This window comes from Ammodytes marinus (genome assembly GCF_949987685.1).
Source record: "Ammodytes marinus genome assembly, chromosome: 1".
NCBI classification, from domain to species: Eukaryota; Metazoa; Chordata; class Actinopteri; order Uranoscopiformes; family Ammodytidae; genus Ammodytes; species Ammodytes marinus.
Window position 1 is genome coordinate 7,594,211 of NC_137230.1, and position 19,652 is coordinate 7,613,862.

Sequence of the window (19,652 nt, forward strand, 5' to 3'; positions counted from 1 at the left end):
CTTTATTGATAGTGCAGAGAGACAGAGGTGAAATGGGGTAGAGAGGGGAGTGACATGCAGAGAACGACCGATGGCGGGAATCGAACACGGGTCTGCTGATGGGCCCGGCCCAGGGGGGGGGGGACGCCCTACCAACTGAGCTAAGGGCGCCCCCATAATGGTATGCAGTTCTAATGGCTTTTCAAAATTTTTGACTGGATTACCAAGCTCATTGCTTATGGCATGTAAACATTGGAGTCAGCGATTCTGAAGAATGCTTGTTATCAAAATAACTTTTAGTCAAAACCAGTGAGATATGCCCTCACAACCAGGCCGTATTGTGTGTAAGCTGAATAAAACAATCGCGGTAAACGGGGATGTCAACACACGGTGCCAACGGTTGCTAGAAACATACCATACCGTATTAACACTTATTTTTCAGCACAGTACGAATAGGTAAGCAGATTGTGAGGAGATATTCACTGATTCTGACATAACGTGATTTTAACAACAAGCGTTCTCCAGAATCGCTGTGTTGATCATCAGCTGGCATCAAGTTAAAATGTGTTCTTGTATAGGCGCTATCGCAAAAAAGAAACCCAGGAAAGAAAGCGAGCCCATTGATCTGCTGTGATCTAAACACTGCAGACGGCGCTTTTGAAATTTACAAGGTAAGCTCTGGCAACACAACAGCATGGGTCATCATAAGACTATGAATTACTAGAGCACCTGTGTCTCGGAGGACCACTTGAGGCTCCCTCTCACTGTGAAATAATTGGGTTGCCAACAGTGAAACTGCTACTCGGCTTGGAGTGCAGAGGTGGCTTTTGCTTCGTTTCGCTTTTACAAGACCACAGACACAGCGGCCGCTATTAATCAATGGCTGACACACAGGTAGCCCGCACGCGTCACAAAGATGGAAGTAGGAAAACTGTAGATCTGAAACCCAGTCTTTGGCATGGTGCTGTTGACAAAAGGCCCTTTCTGTTTAGCAGTGGTTATGCTGGAGCGCTTTGGATTGGAGATAAATATGTATTCCCAGCATGGGCGTCGCTTTGTTTTGAAAAAGTGAGCTTCAAAGATATTGGTTTTCCCGCATTCTGGTAACCACAATCACTAACGGCATTCACTACAACACAAGCGCCCCCCCTATCTCCCCACCCCCCCGTTCAGACATTTTTAACAAATCACACTTTTAACAAGCAGTGGGGACATAGTTGGCCATTTCAAACGGTGGTGGGGGACATGTCCCCAGCGTAAATTACATATGATTTCTCTGGATTGTTGTAGGTTATGTTGATTTCCTGTCATTAGCGTGCTGTTGATTTGTCAGCAGGTCATTTGGGTGTTGTCTCAGCGCTTGTGGAGGCAGTACAAAGATGATACGCCAGGGGAATACACATGTCTGGTTTTGTAGGGTTACACACATCGCAAGAAACTGTGTTTCCATTCTATCACATCTGGCATTTCTTATTGTCATGTTTTAATTCATGACTGGATCACAATGTCGGGGCCAAAAAACTAGCACTCGTTCCTACAAGCCTTGTTCATCTGCAGTGGACAGACTCAGGTTGTCTTTGGCATGGCCCTGTGCCGTCTGCGACCAGGGACGTCTCTCTTTGTTGTCGGAACACCTTCTGAACATCCTTCACTGAAACAATTACCATACCATCTGCAGCTTGTTGCTCCCTGTCTGCATGTCAGCTTCTCCTTCTCTCTCTCTCTCTCTTTCTCTTTCTCTCTCTCTCTGTCCCTCTCTCTTTCTCTCTCTCTGCCGCACACACAGTCGCTCAAACTCCAAACTGATGGAGCTCGGTCACTGCGAATTAAGAATGGATGAGTTTAATTGCGTTAATAGTCTCTCTATATTCAGTTTTTTTTCTTTTCCAGGAGCGTTTCCATAGCCCTGATACCTCATAATGGAGCAGTAAATGGTGGGCTTGAATGGTCAATAAAGCATTTTCTGATTTGCCTTGAGCGTTTGGCACAGTGAGTATATTGATGAAGGTCCTTTGCATACATTTTCTGGAAAAACTGGTTTGGCAAACAAGCTAGTTTAATAATAAATAAAGCTCTTTTTTTCTGCTACACTAAGTAGTGTTGTTGTTGTTGTTGTGAAGGTTACAGCTAATTGCTGTGTTACGTGCATTGAGATATATCTGATTATCATGTGCCAACAGTTGCGTTACCTTAGCCAAACTCTTTAATTGCGCCCAACTCTTCTCAGAAGATTAAGTGCTTTCTTTGTGTGTGTAAGGCTTAAAGTTTACTTCATTTAAAGTGGTTTGAATACACACATTTTGATTATCTTATAACCTTCAACAGAGTGTTTTCACACCAACAGCAATAAGTGCATCAAAGGTATGCAGTTCTCGAGGCGCACTATTCATGAAAAGCATGTTTGAATGCATAACTTGGTTTACTTTGCCCCGGCTGTTCATACATTTGACACATTCATCACTGTCATGTTGATTTGCGCACAAGCTAGGACAAATCCAGCCCGAGCTAAAGCATTACAAGAGGCTAAATGACTAATCAACAGCGACATGACTGCTTTGCTCACTTATGCCAAACGGCCATTATACCATATTTCATCTGAAGTCACATCACATTTGTCGCGGGTAATTGGCACTTTGATGGCAGAACTGTAGGCACATGATTGGTAGAGGAATAAAGGACACGGGGTGCCGTGATTCAAGGTACAGTTTGTTTATGGACACACTCACTTGCTCGAATATGCAATTTTAGTTTACTCAAACACTCAATTATTTTCTTGTATCCGTGTTGTTAAGGACTGTACACAATGGTCAAGTGAGAGTCTAGAGAGTGGGTAGGGACAAAAGGGTTTAGCATTACTTTATTTATTTTGAAGGGAGGCTATTGTGGAACTTTTTTGGTAGAGCAGACATGGCTATTAAAAATTCACAACAGTTTTCTATGTTATTTCTACCTTTGTGTTTTGCAGTGCTGCAGCCTGTGCCCGGCTTATTTGCCCAGCATGGTTATAACTGTTATAGCTCTTGGTAGAACAATAGAGTGGCTCTAATGTTTGGGACCCGCAATTCTATGTTTGTCATAAGTTACAATGTGAATATTTTTTTTTGAGATTGTTCTATTTACAAATTAAACTTAAAAAAGCATGCCATCTTAAATGATTTATACATCTTACATACTCCCTTATCAAATGAAATGTAGCAATTCAAAAATAGCATTTTATTTTGGGGTATTTTTATTATTCTTAGAAATAAGCTTTCTTTGAAAATAGCTTTGCAGCTGCCCTGATAATTGTAATCTTACTTAATTAAAAACATTTATTTAAAACAAACACGCAGATGTCATGAACACTAGCATTTCAGAGCAACATCATTGGCGATGTGTCGCAAATATCAAGCATGACTGACACACAAGCAGTGTCTGATTTCTGAACAAATCAACCACAGCGAGGGCCGGAAAAAAGCCTCACCCTGATTGGCTCGGCACAGCCACATACCAGGTCCCAGCTATGTGGAGATGATTATACCTACGGTGGAATAGTTCATAAATCTGTCTTTACACTTTTCTGCCCCACAGGTACTCCAGTTACCCGGGTAACCGCCACAGATGCTGACGATCCAGTGTACGGGAACAGCGCCAAGCTAGTCTACAGCATTCTGGAGGGACAGCCCTATTTCTCCATAGACCCCAACTCAGGTAAGTGCAGCTCTGTGTGTATGTGTGTGTGTGTGTCTGTGTGTGTGTGTGTGTGTGTGTGTGTGTGTGTGTGTGTGTGTGTGTGTGTGTGTGTATGTGTGTATGTGTGTGCATTCTAGAATCTTAAGCTTACATCTCTATTCTCTATTCAGTGGGCACACAAGCGCTGTGAAGGCTGTGTTCCTATACCTACACCTTTTAAGTTGATTGGAATACAAAGCAGCACACTCTGGAGGGCCATTTTCAAAGCAAGTAGGACATACTGGATTCAAGTGTCACCTGTGCCTCCTGCAAACAACTGAAGTAGTGCACTACAGACAGCAGGCTTAATGCCACACAGACAATAATGCAAGGTTGTCCAGTGTGATTGCTCTTAAAAGAGGAGGACACCGCTGCTGGGCCAAGCCAAGCTCATTGTGCTGTTATTCATTGTTTAGCCTGACAAAGCCTGACCAAGATCTTTGCGAGATCGAAACGTTGCTTCATTAAATTTAATGGGAGCTATTAATACAGTGTGCAAATCCCCTTTGTCTGTTTCCAACCAATGGAGAGTGTAATGTATTACAAAATGTAATGAATGAATACCGTCCCCATAATGGGACTAAAAAAGGGCAAATAAATAGGCTTTACAGTGGGACAGTGATTACGTTGAAAAAATGATTTCAATGGGGCTTTTTTCTTCCAGACAGGGGCCAGGCACATCAGGCCAGAAGCATTTAGTATTTAACTAGCCGTCGGTTTTTCATTATGATTCAGCTTAGATAAATGAGCTTTCAGTCACCTCAGGTCAAGTACGGGGCTAATTTCTCTGTACAGTAAGTAGTCCAACTGATTGTTAGGATTTAACTTAAATAGTTTGACGGTTATCAAAATGAACTCCAGTAAATCAAATACATTTAGGAAAGGCTCACTGTACTATAAAGAATATAATCATTTCAATATTCCATCAACAAGACCTCCACCTCCTGTTTACATGAATGTACATTCTGCCGTATGACATTTTAGCCAGAGGACCTTCATTCTCCTATAAAGGATTCAACCAACAAATTATTTATAGTTCATAAATATTTCAGCAATATTTATGGTGTAGTTTTAGTTTGTGTGCACCTACATGTTTGCATGTTTTGACAGTAGAGCTCTCTGTGCTGCCGATACTATTAATTGAAATGAAAGAAAAATAAAAGCAAGTGTTGACAGCAGTGAGTAAGATGGTGTCCTTACAAGTACAACACATCTGACCCCTTGTTGCTACGCATACCAATACACAAACAAACAATTTTCTGAAAGGACAAAAAAGGAATGTGCAAAATGTCCATTCACTTACATTGTAATATCAAAAGACCAACTTTGTATATTTATGGGTGTGTTTTCTTCACCACTGTGTAAATGTCCACATTAATATGTCACCTCGCCCTCTTTTAAGCAAACCCATAAGGGATAGCATCAGCATGCTAAAAAGGGAGCTGACAATGTCGGCTACTGCTTAAGAAAAGTTGTGTTACAGAAAGAGGACTGCAGGTAACACTGCCAATCTGTTTTTTTTTTGTAATGCTTGTAGATCATCGCTGCGTGACACTGCTGTTAAGAGTTAAGGCTCGCTCCATTTCTATACTCACTCCTACTGCAACTGAATACTTATGTTACAAAAAAAGCACAGTTTACTGGGGCAAAACAAATAAAGGAAAAAAAGTGTATAACTGAGGGCACCGCAACTGAAATGTGAAGTGAGTATAGCTTTGATTAAAACATGACATAATGCAGCAGCACGGTAAGACAAACCATGATTGTTTGTCAAATCATTTTAAAAATGCCCTCTGTGACGGCCACAGCACAACTGATATATACTGAGTGCAACAGAAATAAGATATGTACACTGTGTCACTGACTCCCAATAAATGTTCTCTCTTACATAAATCTCTGTCAGGCTTGTCAGACAGTTAATAACAGTTAATGACGTCAACAAATGGAAAGTATTATATGCACACACAATATTACTCAGAGGTGATTGCAATCTGCATGATACATGGACATCATACTGAAGCAGTCAGGGCAGTGCTGCTGAATAGGACTGACACTCTTGTATAGCTTTCACAACAGGAAGTTATTGGCTAACGCATGTCGGAGGTTGAGGACAAAAAAAATATATAATGGGATGCGTTCAAGACAGTCCTGGTTTAGCTAGGTCAACCCATCTTCAGTGATATACTCCACGGTTCAACAATGGGCTGCATGAAATTCATTATTAACACTATCAAATTATAAAAATTCAAATGAGCTGGAGCTGGGCATGACTGAGTGGCGTGTTTCCATTAGCTGATTGTCCGTCCTCAATGCTAAATGGGCCAGTGTGTGCCTCATACACATGCTGCCGTCTAACATCATTGTTCTATGAACTCGTAAAAAAATAACAATAATTACTTTCTTCCTCGCACAAAGCAAACGCTCGAGCAGCGTCACCATGCATAAAGTTATCTCCAAACAGATTCCAGATTGGATCTTTAATTGCTTTTTTTCCCCGCCGACTTTTTAACATGTGTCTGTAAGCAATATGATTAAATAATGGTGAAATGACATTAATAAGAAATGAGATGGAAATCGACTTGCCACAATTTGGAGAAAAAAACAACAAACGATAAACAAGCTTCAAGAGAGGGAGTCTCCAAATGTATGTACATGTATTTAAGGATGAACGCTTCGTAGAAACAACATAGCAATCGGGCTAGTCCTCACTGCCGTGGGGCGCCGCGTATCTCTGAGCATATCGGTAATGTGGCCAAAGACCAATGAACAATTTTTGAGGATTAGCATTCATGCTTTGTGTTGACTGCGGAGCACATGCAGATGGCTCATTCAAGTGAGCCAGATGTTTTAATGAATGTTAATGAAAAATAAAAAGGTGAGGGTGAAAAACAGGCCATTAGAATGCGTTTGACACTTACGACACCACATTGGAAATGAAAAGCTTTCAGTAAATAAATAAACATCATGCCCCAATTCATCACTTGGTTAATGGTCGGTGAATAAAAAAAAAAAGAGAAAGTTGAGTCAAATATCTATGGAAATGAGTGTTTGTCTATCCTCCCTTTTCAGTGATTAGGAATTAATTTGAATAATTGACGATGATGATCAACAGAGATGAGAATGTTGCTTCTAGCAGGGTGAGTGAAATAGTGTGTGTGTGTGTGTGTGTGTGTGTGTGTGTGTGTGTGAGCGGTGGAAGAGGCAGGATGAGTGACTTGTTTGTGTTGCTCTTTCTATTTATGGGTTCATTTGTGCTTGACTAGAGGAGAGGTAGGCCTTGTTGATGCAAGTCAGAGCTCCCATTATATTCAGACTCATTATTATGAGCTTGTACTGGTTGGACCACAGACAGCATGTAGTATGTAGAGTACATAAGTTGCTTACGCACGCCAAGCATACACGTGTATAAGTTTGATGAGAGCAGAGTTCTGAATAAGAAGAGGAGAAACGGTATTGCAAAATGTGATTATTTCACATATTTGTGTTCATTCACCATTTTTCTTGGTCATCTTTTTGTGTGAACCATGGGTGCCAAGGACAAGTGAGATAATAAACTACTTACTAAAAGTGTTGTACAACTCGTCTGTACACCTGATCATTTGAATGGTATTTAATATTCAATATGTCTTGCTCAGTTTAAGAGTGCTTGAAAAACACACTTTTCTTTGACCTTTTATTTAAAAAAAAATTTAAGAGCACCTTAAAAGGTACTGCATGCATTACTTGAGGAGCACTTGACCTTGTCAATGTCTTGCGTATAGCTCCAAAAGTATTTTGTTAGGAAAAATGGCTTAATCCATTTGTTATTACTAATATTACATAAAGCAGTGGGGCCTGAGGGAGTTGAAGCAATGAGGAAGTGAAACCATAGATGACCAAACAACACCCAAAAAACAATGGTCAAATTCAGACATCACACTTGTTGGACAGAAGGGTCTATATACTGTATAATGAATTGTTGAGCCATGATATGTTGAAGTTAACATGTGGTCTTGGGTCTGGAAGTAATGTTCTATCGCACTCATGTGAAAAGTGCTAATACATTTTTGTGCTTAACAATTCTTTGTCTAGAGATGGGTTTTTTTGGCCATTATTGTGTTGACATGGGCTGACGGTAACAGCAAATTGTAATGCCCGAGCTGGAGAAAAAAAAGGACTTCAACCCCCCAGTGACAGATTAGTTAAAGAAAAAGGTTGTTGTATTTGATTTGATTTACCTATTGATTTAATTATCTGGAACAAGACGGTTATTGCTCCTTTCTCCGATGCAGTCTTGCTGATGGGGTTCGCTTTGCTATTTAAAAAACTATTCCCCTTCACACCCTCTATTTGTTTATATCACTGGTGTTCTGTGTGACCTCCAACTGCAAAAACTGCCCCTGAAATTGGTGCTGCATCTCTAAGGAAAATCTATCTCATTCTCAAGCAATAGAAAAATGCAGGCTCAGACAACATCCTTACCCCCTTCCCGCATTTTTCATCATAGCGAAGCATATTCCCATTGTCTGTGTATCTCAGGACCAAAGCAGGCAGGGTGTCATGCCAAAGCCTGGCATTTTATGAGGGCTTTTATATTCATTTGATGATCCTGCGGGCCTCTGTTTCCTGAGTGGATTATCCTCATACGCCGGTTGCTGAGCCCTTTTTATATTCAGCGCCGTGGCAGAGTCAATAAGGTCCATTCTGCATACAATATTCAAGATTATACAAGACAGACAGCATAATTCACACTCAATCAGAATACAAATGACTGCAGACGGCGGAGCGTACACAAACACAGCTGATTTTTTTCAGTGTCGTGCGCTGGCTCAGTCGTGCCCACCTTGCCATGATCACACAGCTCTGTTTTTTTTCAGTGAATAAACCTAAAGGGGAAAGTCTTTACCTCTGTTTTGGTAGGGAGTCCTTGTTGTTTTGCGTAGCCGTGCTCGAAAATAATGCAGTTTACAAACCGGGGAGTAAGCGTGAAGGTTACGGTATGCCTCGCTTGTGCTTGCTCGTTGGGGCGTGCTTTGCCTGGGCGTCATTAAAATGATGTGCAGCAGGGTATATCAGTCATGTTTGTAATTGCACTAATGAGTTATGAACTGTTTTCCAACCCCCCCAGCGACCATCAAAGTGGCTCTCCACGGGATGGACAGGGAGATGAGAGAGGAGTACCTGGTGGTCATCCAGGCCAAGGACATGGGAGGTCACATGGGCGGCTTGTCCGGAACCACCACCGTCACCGTCACGCTAACGGACATCAACGACAATCCACCAAAGTTCTCCAAAAGTAAGTCGCTTGAGGATATCCCAAATAGAATCAAGAGCGTAAAAAAAAATGACCACCACGCTAAATGAGTATTGATTATGAGTCGTAATTTGAAAAAAATAAATGTTATTTTGAAAAATGTCATCTTACCAGCTCCTCGTGAACTAACTCTCGATGTCTAATGGAGATGCAGTGCTGTAATAACTTCCACAATTGTATTTGATTTGATTTGATTTGATTTCTTGACACCCAAGAGCTGTGTTGGTTCCTCTCCAGGTTTGTACGAGTTTGTGATCCCTGAAGACTTACCGATGGGCAAGATGGGCGGCAAGGTGAAAGCAAACGACAGAGACATCGGGGAGAATTCAAAGTCGACATTTAGCATAGTGGAAGGAGACGAGCAACGCGTGTTTGAGATTGTTACGGACGCGCAGACACAGGAAGGCATCCTTCAACTGAAAAGGGTAAGACCTAGAAACATGCTGGCAAAAGGCATGGTTACCCTGGTTGTACTGGAATGTCTTTTACAGGATGCAGAATAAAAACATGTTGGTTGTTAGCTAGCTATGGCAGCTACATCATGTCATGGGTGGGCAACAGAGGCTGGCCAATGTGCTTAAAAAGTGAAAAATGCAATGTGCCTAGTGAATGATACCACCATGTATATGTAGTAATAGGGCTAAAGTTATCCTGCAGTGTCTGAGTTCAGCTTGCAGACCACCTGACTCGCTCCATCCCACATGTCCCAAAAAAAGGCACGAGCTGCCAGATGACAGTGTCCATTAATAAAGTATCACACATCTCCCCATTTCTTCATTCAGTGGCAGGTGATAATAACCAGCTCCTTTTTCAAATATAAAGTGGATGGAATATATGTTCAGAACTGGGCGGAGCATTTAGTTATGTTTGCTGTAAAACTTGGCATATGCTAATTTTGCTTAATGGTACTTATATAAACCTTGGTGATTTGGAATCATATTGATTTTATCTTGTTTAATTTATTGTTCTATAAGGCGGCAATAAAGGAGACAATAGACAATTGACAGTTAACAGTTTGAGTGAAGTACTTACAATAACAATAATCATAATTGTTTATTGACTTAGCACTTACTCATATTGCAATATATATATCGATCAACAAATGACCCCAGATTACTTTAAAGATTTCAGGGCTAAAACCCGTACCTCATCTGACCCATCAAGCTGCTGCAGTAAATGGCTTAAAGACACAGATTATAGTATACATACAGTATTAGAAATGAATAATAATTCAAAGTGGCTTGCTAACATAAGAACCACTATTATCTGCCATAACTTTTAAGACAAGGCATTACAGAAGTATACCATTTAATGTTAAGCAACTGGAGTATCTTGGAGGCTAAAGAAGACTTACCTGTTGATATACTGTAGGCCTACTGTATATGTTTAAACCAATACAGCAACTTTGTTGAAACTATTAGGTCTGAATAATATCACAAGAAAACCATATTTTAAAATGACAGCTCGTCTTGCTCGTTTAGCTGTCGCTGTCTTAGCTGAAGGCACATTGCTACAATGTTGTAAATGGTTTCAGTCTTCATTCTAGCTTTGATTACATTCTGTTTTGATGACACCCACGTTACCATCAACAGAAGAGCAGATGGACTTAACCTAAAGTTGCCAGTTGATTTTTTTGCATCCAAACGTGAGAGCTGCAGTCTTCTACCGCTGGCCCCTAGGCAACTTCAGTAAAGCCGTTGCTGGTTAATTGCCTTGCTCGAGGGAACGTTAGCAGAGGTTGTTCAGAGAAGAAAAGACAATGCTCATTAAACTTTTTCATCAAGATAATCCCAGAAGTATCGTTCTGAGGAAAGCAAGCTAGCAACATCCCTGTCACAACACCTGAATATCTAACCTTGAGGCAATCGCATTAGCGTATAATGGCATGGTACAATGTGATGTTGGTACAGCATGTGCTCCCATCAATAGCATTGTTATCATCAGAGAATTATGTAGTATGGCAAAGGCAGAAGTGTACATGCAGAAATAATATATTTCCTCCAGGATAAAAGCTGTAGCGGTTTGAGACTGGATATCACTGCTTGCCTGTAGGCATTTGGAGCAATCAACCCACATACTTAGCCTTTTTGCTTTATTAAAAAAAGTGTGTGAAATGTTCACTCAAAAAAACGCAATGCATTTTCCTCACACATTGATTTGCAAGTTAGTTTAGACTCAGGGACATCTGACAACTGAGCTATGAAGGCAAGGCACACACTATTCATGCATATACACATTCTGTATAATACAACTCTGCGTGTGTCTGCATGTATTGAATGGTACACATGACTGATGGATGGGGCGTTCTCGAGTCTTAAAGTCACGGTTGGTTCAGTGTCAGTCGAGAAAAGCTATACGTCACTCACAATGCGTAATGCCATTGTGTTTGTGATGTTCAAATGACATTACCCCCAAGGACGCACGCTGGGACTTTGTCAAAATGGTGAACACAATGAACCGCGTTGGAAGGTGGGATGTATAAGAGCCGAGGCAAATCTGCAGGGACTTCAATTCGCTGCCACTAAAGAAAATATCAGTGCTACAGTAGGGGAGAGAACAAACGACGCAAAGTCATAAAATCTCTAAGTGTTGACAAAGCAAATGTCAAATGTGTTAGTCCTTTAGGCAAACCTGCACTTCCGTGTCCCGCAGAGAGTCCTAGCTTTGCCCCCATGTCTGCTCAGCTTTTCTCTGCAGCACTGAGTCAGAGGGGCTGCCTCCTTCACTAAAGCAAGATAGATGCTAATGAGTTTGGGTGAAGTAGCAAAGGCATTTGCACACTGTTACTGTTTTTTGCTTTCCCTCCAGGCGGCAGGGATGCAACTTGGGGATGCGTTAAAAGAAACAGTTGACATGCTTTTAGCTCTTTAGTTCTGTAGTCCCACCAGTGTTTTCCTCAAACCAGGTTGATGGGGGAAAAAAAAGATCCACCCTGCGTTCCAATTCCTTTACTTCCATACTGTTAAGTATGCCAGAAAAAAAAAAGATTTAGGATGGCCAAATACATGCATGTGAAATGTAGAATGCTAAAAAATACCTGGATGCCCTAATACATCACATTTGTAATTTGCAGTATGCAAACCTTCATGCTATAGTACCGTATTTACTATAGTGAACGGAAAAAAGTATGTGATTTGGAACGTAAGGGACTGTTTATCTCTTTTCCCTCACACACCCTGTCCCCGTCAAAAACAGCTGTATGGGTCTATAAACTTGCATCACACGTGAAATTCAAATTACTGAAGATATTTTTTCAGGCAAGGTTAAAGACACATTGATCTGACTGGGGCTAGAGAGGAACAAACCAGGGGAGAGATTCTTTGCTGTTTGGGTCTTAAGCTTTTTATCTGCCAGCCCCCAGGCCTGTCGAGGGGATGTTAGCGGGATGCTGAGCTTTCACCCCTGCAGCCCCACGCACCAACTTCTGAAGCCTCTAAAAAGGCCTGTGTGTACATAATGATTTGATGCTAACGCTTGAGAGGGACCCAAACATGGGAGGGTTGGGGTGTTGGGACACAGCGGTTTGAAGGGAGAGTTTACACAGGAGAAACCAAAATATCTCTTTGTTCATCAGTTTAAGTCTGCTGCATCCCATTCAGAAATGTAGCCTCATTCACTTAGGCCATTGTGTTTACTGGGAACTTAAAAAAAAAATAAAAATATGCAACTTTGACTCTTAAAATATCCATGACATACTATAGGTCCACTGTTATCTATTTGCACTTATGAATGTCCTGATAGTCAACCATAGCTGTACAACATTCTGTAAACCAACATGCATGCTAATAAAAACCAAAAACCTTCCTGGATTACTCAGTCAAAGTGCAATGTGCGTGTATTGAATTAATAATTGGATGCAATATTAAACACTATTTAAAACAGTAGCTTGCATGGATGTTTTTTTTATTATTTTGAAATTGATATTGAAAATAATTAATCAAACTTAAGTAGGTTCATCAGCTAAGCTGTTTAGCATCATGTTTTACTTGGTGTAATTAAATTTGCCAACAGCAGGGATATACCTTCTCCCTGCTCTCCAATTCTCTGTTAGGACACTGGAAGCTAATGTAGTGAGTTGTTTCTACATGCTGTAATGGGGGAATAACACTGAAATGTTTTGGTATGGGAGTAGCAAAGCAATAAGAGGACCCCCCACACCTCCTTATACTATACATGTAATGTGGAGAACTATATTTCCTTAATTAATAAAGTGAAAAGCAGCTCACAAAAAACTAGTCAACTCTAAGCTGCAATAATTCATTTTATACAAGCAATTTACAATTCCAAATCCATCTCTTATGTGTGGCTGATTACGCCCAGCCCAGGATATATCCCACAGAGTGTTTTAGCATTTTTTTTGTCAGGAATTGATCAAAACAAAATACATTTGAAGAGGAAATTATTGCTTGACTTGCATTCACCAGGTGGCCACAACAAGAGTTCAAATGGAAGTTAAAGGCCTACTTCACCGGTTTGAATATGAAGGTGTATTGAATTCTGAGATCCTATGTAGTATAAATGTGCGAAAAAAATTGAAATCGTTTCAACCCTATATTTCTCTTTCTCGTGACATCACAGAACGAGAAATATAGGGTTAAAAAAAAACTTACTTTGTAAATATTACTGTGATGTCTTTTACTGTGACATCTAAAGATTATGCCGGTATTCCCTTCACCAGATTTAAACACCCCTAAATTAATATCAGGACGTTTGTGTGTATATATAGCCTGCCAGGTTCGTTTGTTCCTGGTTTGAACCTGTTCCACTATAAAGTTTATGTGTTCATCGACCCCTGCTCTTTATTTATGGCAAACAAAGACCAAAAGCTGATTTACACAATTCCCAAAAGGTTTTACTTTTCACCAAAAACCTTCACACCATATATTACCTTAAAGGCTCTGGTTTTAAAGCATGTTACCCTTTGACCCCTGCCTATCTACAAATCTCCCCCTGTGTTGATCCCCTAACGACCCTTACAATTGTCTCTTCTAATTTTATCCTAGGTTAAGTCCAGATTTCAGACCTTTATCCTTGATAAGTGTTTAGAAAGGAGGAGATTAGATAATAGGTTTTTAAGTTTTCTGGTGGATGAATACCTCACATTTACCCCTAGCTTCAAAAGACTACCGTTAAGTCCTCACTAAGTCCATACACCTGGATGAGCTTAGGCCAATAGATAAATGCAATTCCCTCCTAATTCAAGGAGTGTGTTTATGGGATGTGTATTCTTTGTTATCAGTAGTGTAGCCGTAGTGTAGGTTTGAATTGCTTACCTCAGAGGCGCCGCGGTCTCTTTAAAGAAAAACCCTAATTAGGTCCTTGTTCCCAACTCTAAACTAAAGATTCAGACTCAAGAGTTATAGCCTTTTCAAGAAATTTTATTTAACCAATACAAAAAGATTATACTTTCACAATATAAAAAGAAAAAAATAAAATAAAATGAAAGGAAGGAAAATAAGTACCTACACTCCCATTTAAGTGGTTAATATATGTAGAGAAGTATAAGACTTAACTTATGTGTTGTATGTCTTGTGTTCACATTGAATTTAGTTCATGAGTTCTCCTATTTCCAATCCACAAGAGATCAGGAGTATTCTCATCTTCAGGTTTGTTTTTTTTAAAGCTATACTGTCTACACAACTTCAATAGTTCTGGGTGTTGGCCGACTCTTTCAATCTTGTCATATATATTTGAATATCTTCAAATGCTATGACAAGTTTGATTTTGCGACACAACAATCAGGAAAAGTTGGTTCAACAGTTTATTTGGTTGATCCACAAGAGATCAGGAGTAAAAGTTTGTCCACTGTCTACACAACTTCAATAGTTCTGGGTGTTGGCCGACTCTTTCAATCTTGTCATATATATTTGAATATCTTCAAATGCTATGACAAGTTTGATTTTGCGACACAACAATCAGGAAAAGTTGGTTCAACAGTTTTTCAACCTCAACTCCATGCTATTCTACAACCTGGTTCATCGATTAGTTCCCATCAATAACCCAAATGGTCCCTTACCAAACTTCTCAGAATAGAAAAGGAAGAATTGGTTCCGAGCCTCTTCCCCTTTTTGAAAAGAAAAAAATAACTCCCCTCAATTTTTCTAAGTATTTTGCACTCAAAAAGATTCAGAGTGTTTCTTTCGAGTTTTTCTTCTAAGTTTTTCGTCCATGCTAAAAGAACAAAAAAGTGGAACAGTCAACTTCCCCAAAAACCAACAGCAGACCTTCTCCAAAAAACTCAACTTCTTGCTCAAAACCCTGGCTTTATATAGTCTGAAGACAGAGAGAGTGGGTGTGTGTATTAGGAGGAGAGAGGGTGGGGGAAGATGAGGGTGTGTGTGTCCAGCTCAAGGACCCACTGCCCCCCTTGTCTCTCTCACCCCTGACCTGTCCCAGGACAAGCCCAGGCATGCCTTTTCAGAGAGGCCTTAGGAATTCACAATTATGTATATAGTTCAGGATAATAACTTGAATACAACACTTTTAGTGATTCTACCTTAATATTAAAGGTCACTTGTTACCTTGCCTGTCTTATTAAAAATATCATACTTTTCCCTACGAAAACAAGAAATATACATTTCACATTCTCCTAAGAACAAGATATGTACAATGAAAAGTTGCAATATTCTTGCCTATCTCAACACATCACAGTAATATTTACAAAGTACGTTTTTTTTAACCCTATATTTCTCTTTCTGTGATGTCACGAGAAAGAGAAATATAGAGTTAAAAAAAACACTCTTTCTGCCTTTTCTCAGGCTAGGATGAACCGATTTTAATTTTTTTCACACATTTATACTACATAGGATCTCAGAATTCAATACACCTTCATATTCAAACCGGTGAAGTAGGCCTTTAATGTTGTTTTGTGTCTGCTGGATGTATTGGTAAATGTTTGCCAACACTTTTTGGCAAAACAACTTCATTATAGTGTTTCAGTTTTGTGTTTACAGCTTGTCCCACAACTTTTTTGTGAAGGAAAAATATCTCTTGTTTTTCTTCCCTGAGATGATACTAGTGTGAATTTGAAAAGCAAGTCACTTTTTTTTTACAATTTAATGCCCAGAGTTGGTGTGGTATATTTGAATAGCTTCTATTCACCAGAGTTGCTGACTGTGTATGTCTAAAGGTTAAGGTCCCGGGGAAGGAGTAGAGAACCTCCCTAGAAGGACGAGTATCTGTCTATTTGTAGATATGATACACTGGATACCCCCCACACATGAGAATATAAGACACTGTTCTGTAACTAATGAGTAGTGCCATTGCGGCCTCCAGCCCGCTGCTTCGATGCTCCATGAAATCCTCTGTAAATGTCCTGATGAATCTCCTGAAATAAACCTCTCTGAAACACAATGATGATTGTCCAGGCCTCGCCCTTTGTCTTGGTCGCCATGGGGGATTCGGCCACCACATTGGTTCACTTCAATAACCCAAAGGATTGACTGTGATTGCAATATCAATATGTAACAGTAATGAGCAATTTAAAATAAAGTTTCCAACATTCTAAATCATTACATCATAGTAAAGGGCCAATTAGCTCTAGACCCCTGCTGGACACCAACCAGTTAATCCAATGTCTGAACCAGTAAATTACTTTGAAATAATAACTCATATTAAAACTTTAATCAAGGCCTTTCCCCTCCCCTTCAATTTCCATTTAATCATATTGGATGTCCGGCCACAATCTCATAGTAGAAGCTCCTACTCCCTTTTACCCTCCAAATTAAAATGTAGCACCTCCAGCCACAGACCGTACTAAGAGAGAGAAGGAGCGAGATAAATAATAGAATGGAATGGTGGGGGGAGGGGGGGTCAGGAGTGAGTAAAAGGAGAAGAAAAAGGAAGGTTAATAATGAAAGCGTTCCACATAGCCGGGGGCTTGGGGGAAAGACTTTCAGGGGATTTCGATCTATCTACCAGAGCCCCGGGTCACCTCCCCGGTCCCCCAAGGCAGCTTCCAGTGTCTTACAGCTGGACCCCCAGACAGCCCCCCTGCCCCCTACCCCCCCCCCCCCCCCCCCCCAGGGCCCCAGGAGCTCTCAGCACCGGCCCTGTCTGACCCTGCTGGGACAATCCCTTCTCACTGTCGCCTTCCTATACTCTGAAACGGAATACATTTTACATTTCTCGTTTTGTTCACATCCCCTGTCTCTCTCTTTCTCCCCAAGCCCGGCTCGTCTATCCCCTGGAGCGGCATAGGCCCAGTTTTGATTTCCCTATAAATCCCGGTTATGGAGCGTGGAAGTGACTTGATCCCATTATTCTGGTAGCTACGAGAGCGGACCAGAAGTGATTCAGAATGAAATTGTGACAGTCCGGAATGTCCCTCGGAGATACCGAGAGAGTCGGATTGTGGCTCTCCTCTTTCCCTTTTAAATATTAATGATACGCCATCTGTAACGGGATTGGGAATGCCTAAAGCAAGTGAAAAAAGAGCAATTAAATACACTATGACAATAACAGTTTTTATTCATTTATTTTTGAGGGAAAATGACCTTCTTTTAAATAGCCTTATATCAGTACCTGTTCTCATGTATTGTATTCATCTGATAACAGCAGAAATGAACGCTCTAATAACATGCTGCCACCGAGAGAATTATCAGGGAGCGTTGTGTTATTTCATGCCGATAAAGGTTGGGGAAATATTTTCAGGTTGTGCGACACAGAAAATCACAACTGTATCGATTCTAATCAAAATGATGATCAAATTAATTCTGTTTGACTATCACAGTCACACACACACACACACACACACACACACACACACACACACACACCGTCTCTTCAGATTAAAGACTGCAGTGTGTGTACCTTTTTTATGTGATTACAAATGGTTATGATGAGATGATTATTTTCAGTAAAAAGAAATGGATGCTTAGTGCGGAGGCTTAGTCAGCTCATAGATCAGTTCAATGCCCTGGTTGGATTGTGAGGAGTAGTATGCTTTGCTGTCTGCCACTGTGTCTCTTTAAAGAACACTATCAAATATAAAAAAAAAATGTTTAATTTTTTTTAAATACTCACCTAAGGACCTCACAAATGCACTCTATTAATTCATATGAGTATGTTCTCTCCACCGCTGGATTGTATACATTTGATTTGGACAGGTATGATAGCAGGACAATCACCTCTGTAGAACAACCCTGCATTCCTTAACCCCTTATCTCTTTGCTTCCCCCGCCTACAGCCTTTGGACCATGAAAGCAAGAGAGCCTACACCCTGAAAGTGGAGGCCACCAACATCCGCTCTGAGCCCAGCAGCGGCGGGCCCTTCAAGGACACCGCCACGGTGAAGATTGTGGTGGAAGACTCTGATGAACCTCCTGTTTTCACCAGACCAGTGTACCTGCTGGACATCAATGAGAACGCCCCTATCAACACAGTCATAGGGACGGTCAACGCCAGGGATCCAGACTCTTCTGGGAGCCTTGTCAGGTAAGAGTGGGCATGCAGTTAAGAGTGAGCTACTGAAGAAAACAAAAAATCAACCTCTACTTTAGCCTCGTTTCCACTAAGCTGTGTGCTTTGGTGTGGTTCAATACACATTTACCTGTGTTTCCACTGTCAAATGTTGGAAATCCTTCTAAAAGAAGCAAACCAAGCTGTACCTCCTTTTGTCACCCCTTGGTTTGGGCTACCAAGGCGTCCCGAAGGGGTGGGGCTACAGACTACAGTCCGTTCATTGGCCGACAGAGTAAATTCTGTGTTAGAGATAACTCGTTGTAACCCAACGGCTGAAGGGCTCTGAACCATTGACTGTATATACTCTTAATGCGTCTATCTCCATCCGGCATAAACGCCCCCTACCAAGTAAGGGTGCTGTGGACAGTGGAAAAGCAAGCCAGATCTAGGGTTACCGGCCCTGCTGAACCGTGCCGTGCCAAACCGATCTGTGCAGCTCAATGGAAACGAGGAATATTTAAACATTTACCACTGACCGAACAGAGCAAAGCGGCACTAAAACTTGAAGAGGGTTAAGACTCGTTAGTCCAGTTTCAAGAAGTGATGGTTAGCATAGGTTAAAAAATGAGTCTTTTCAGGGCCATAATGAGTTGTTTTAATAAAAGGGTTGACACTGAGGCATGCAATTAAATCCTCACATGCCTGTGACCTTTGGAGGCCGTGCTAGTGTCGTTGGAAATGAGGGGAAGAGGCTCAGTGATTGCTCTCATTTCCACAGGTGCAAAGAAGAGGAAAAAAAAAGTAGACCATGAGTTGAAGGCAACATGTGTGCAGCCATGCCATATTCCCCTCTTGTGTGGCTTGTCTTCTTGGAAATAACACCACAAGGGCACCTTGAGGATATACAGGCAATTTCTCTCCATCTTCTTGGCATTTCATTAATTCTCCAGTGACTTTGCTGACCGCGTTCCCGGGGCAACACTCAACAGGTTGTGTGTAATTGCTTGGCGTGCAGAGAGGCAGGCTAGGGTTTTCATAGATTGGCGGTGGCTATAGAGCAGAGCCCGTTTATTTCACATTTTTTTTTTATATTCCTGTCCCGATGGCCTCCTCATGTTTTTGTGATGTGATTGCCAGTGGGAATTGAGGCATGAGGCAGTGGGATGTCCCTCCCCTGGTAAAGACAGGAGTGTATTGCATGTATGATGACACCTTTGCATCTTAATGTCCTTAGTTTGTGTCATTGTGCTGCTATGTTAGTTGAGCA

At 41.0% G+C, this 19,652-nt stretch overlaps 1 protein-coding gene across 1 annotated transcript in view; it reads left to right on the forward strand.

Annotated features, from left to right (window-relative positions):
- The window catches only part of cdh8 (cadherin 8), a gene marked incomplete at both ends in the record, with an annotated part of 97,448 nt that overhangs the window by 60,716 nt on the left and 17,080 nt on the right, over positions 1-19,652 (forward strand). The window contains 4 exons of the mRNA XM_080039226.1: positions 3,550-3,669; positions 8,798-8,965; positions 9,221-9,408; positions 18,171-18,418. Of these exons, the coding sequence (XP_079895352.1) occupies positions 3,550-3,669; positions 8,798-8,965; positions 9,221-9,408; positions 18,171-18,418 (724 nt within the window). The remainder of the gene's footprint in view (positions 1-3,549; positions 3,670-8,797; positions 8,966-9,220; positions 9,409-18,170; positions 18,419-19,652) is intronic.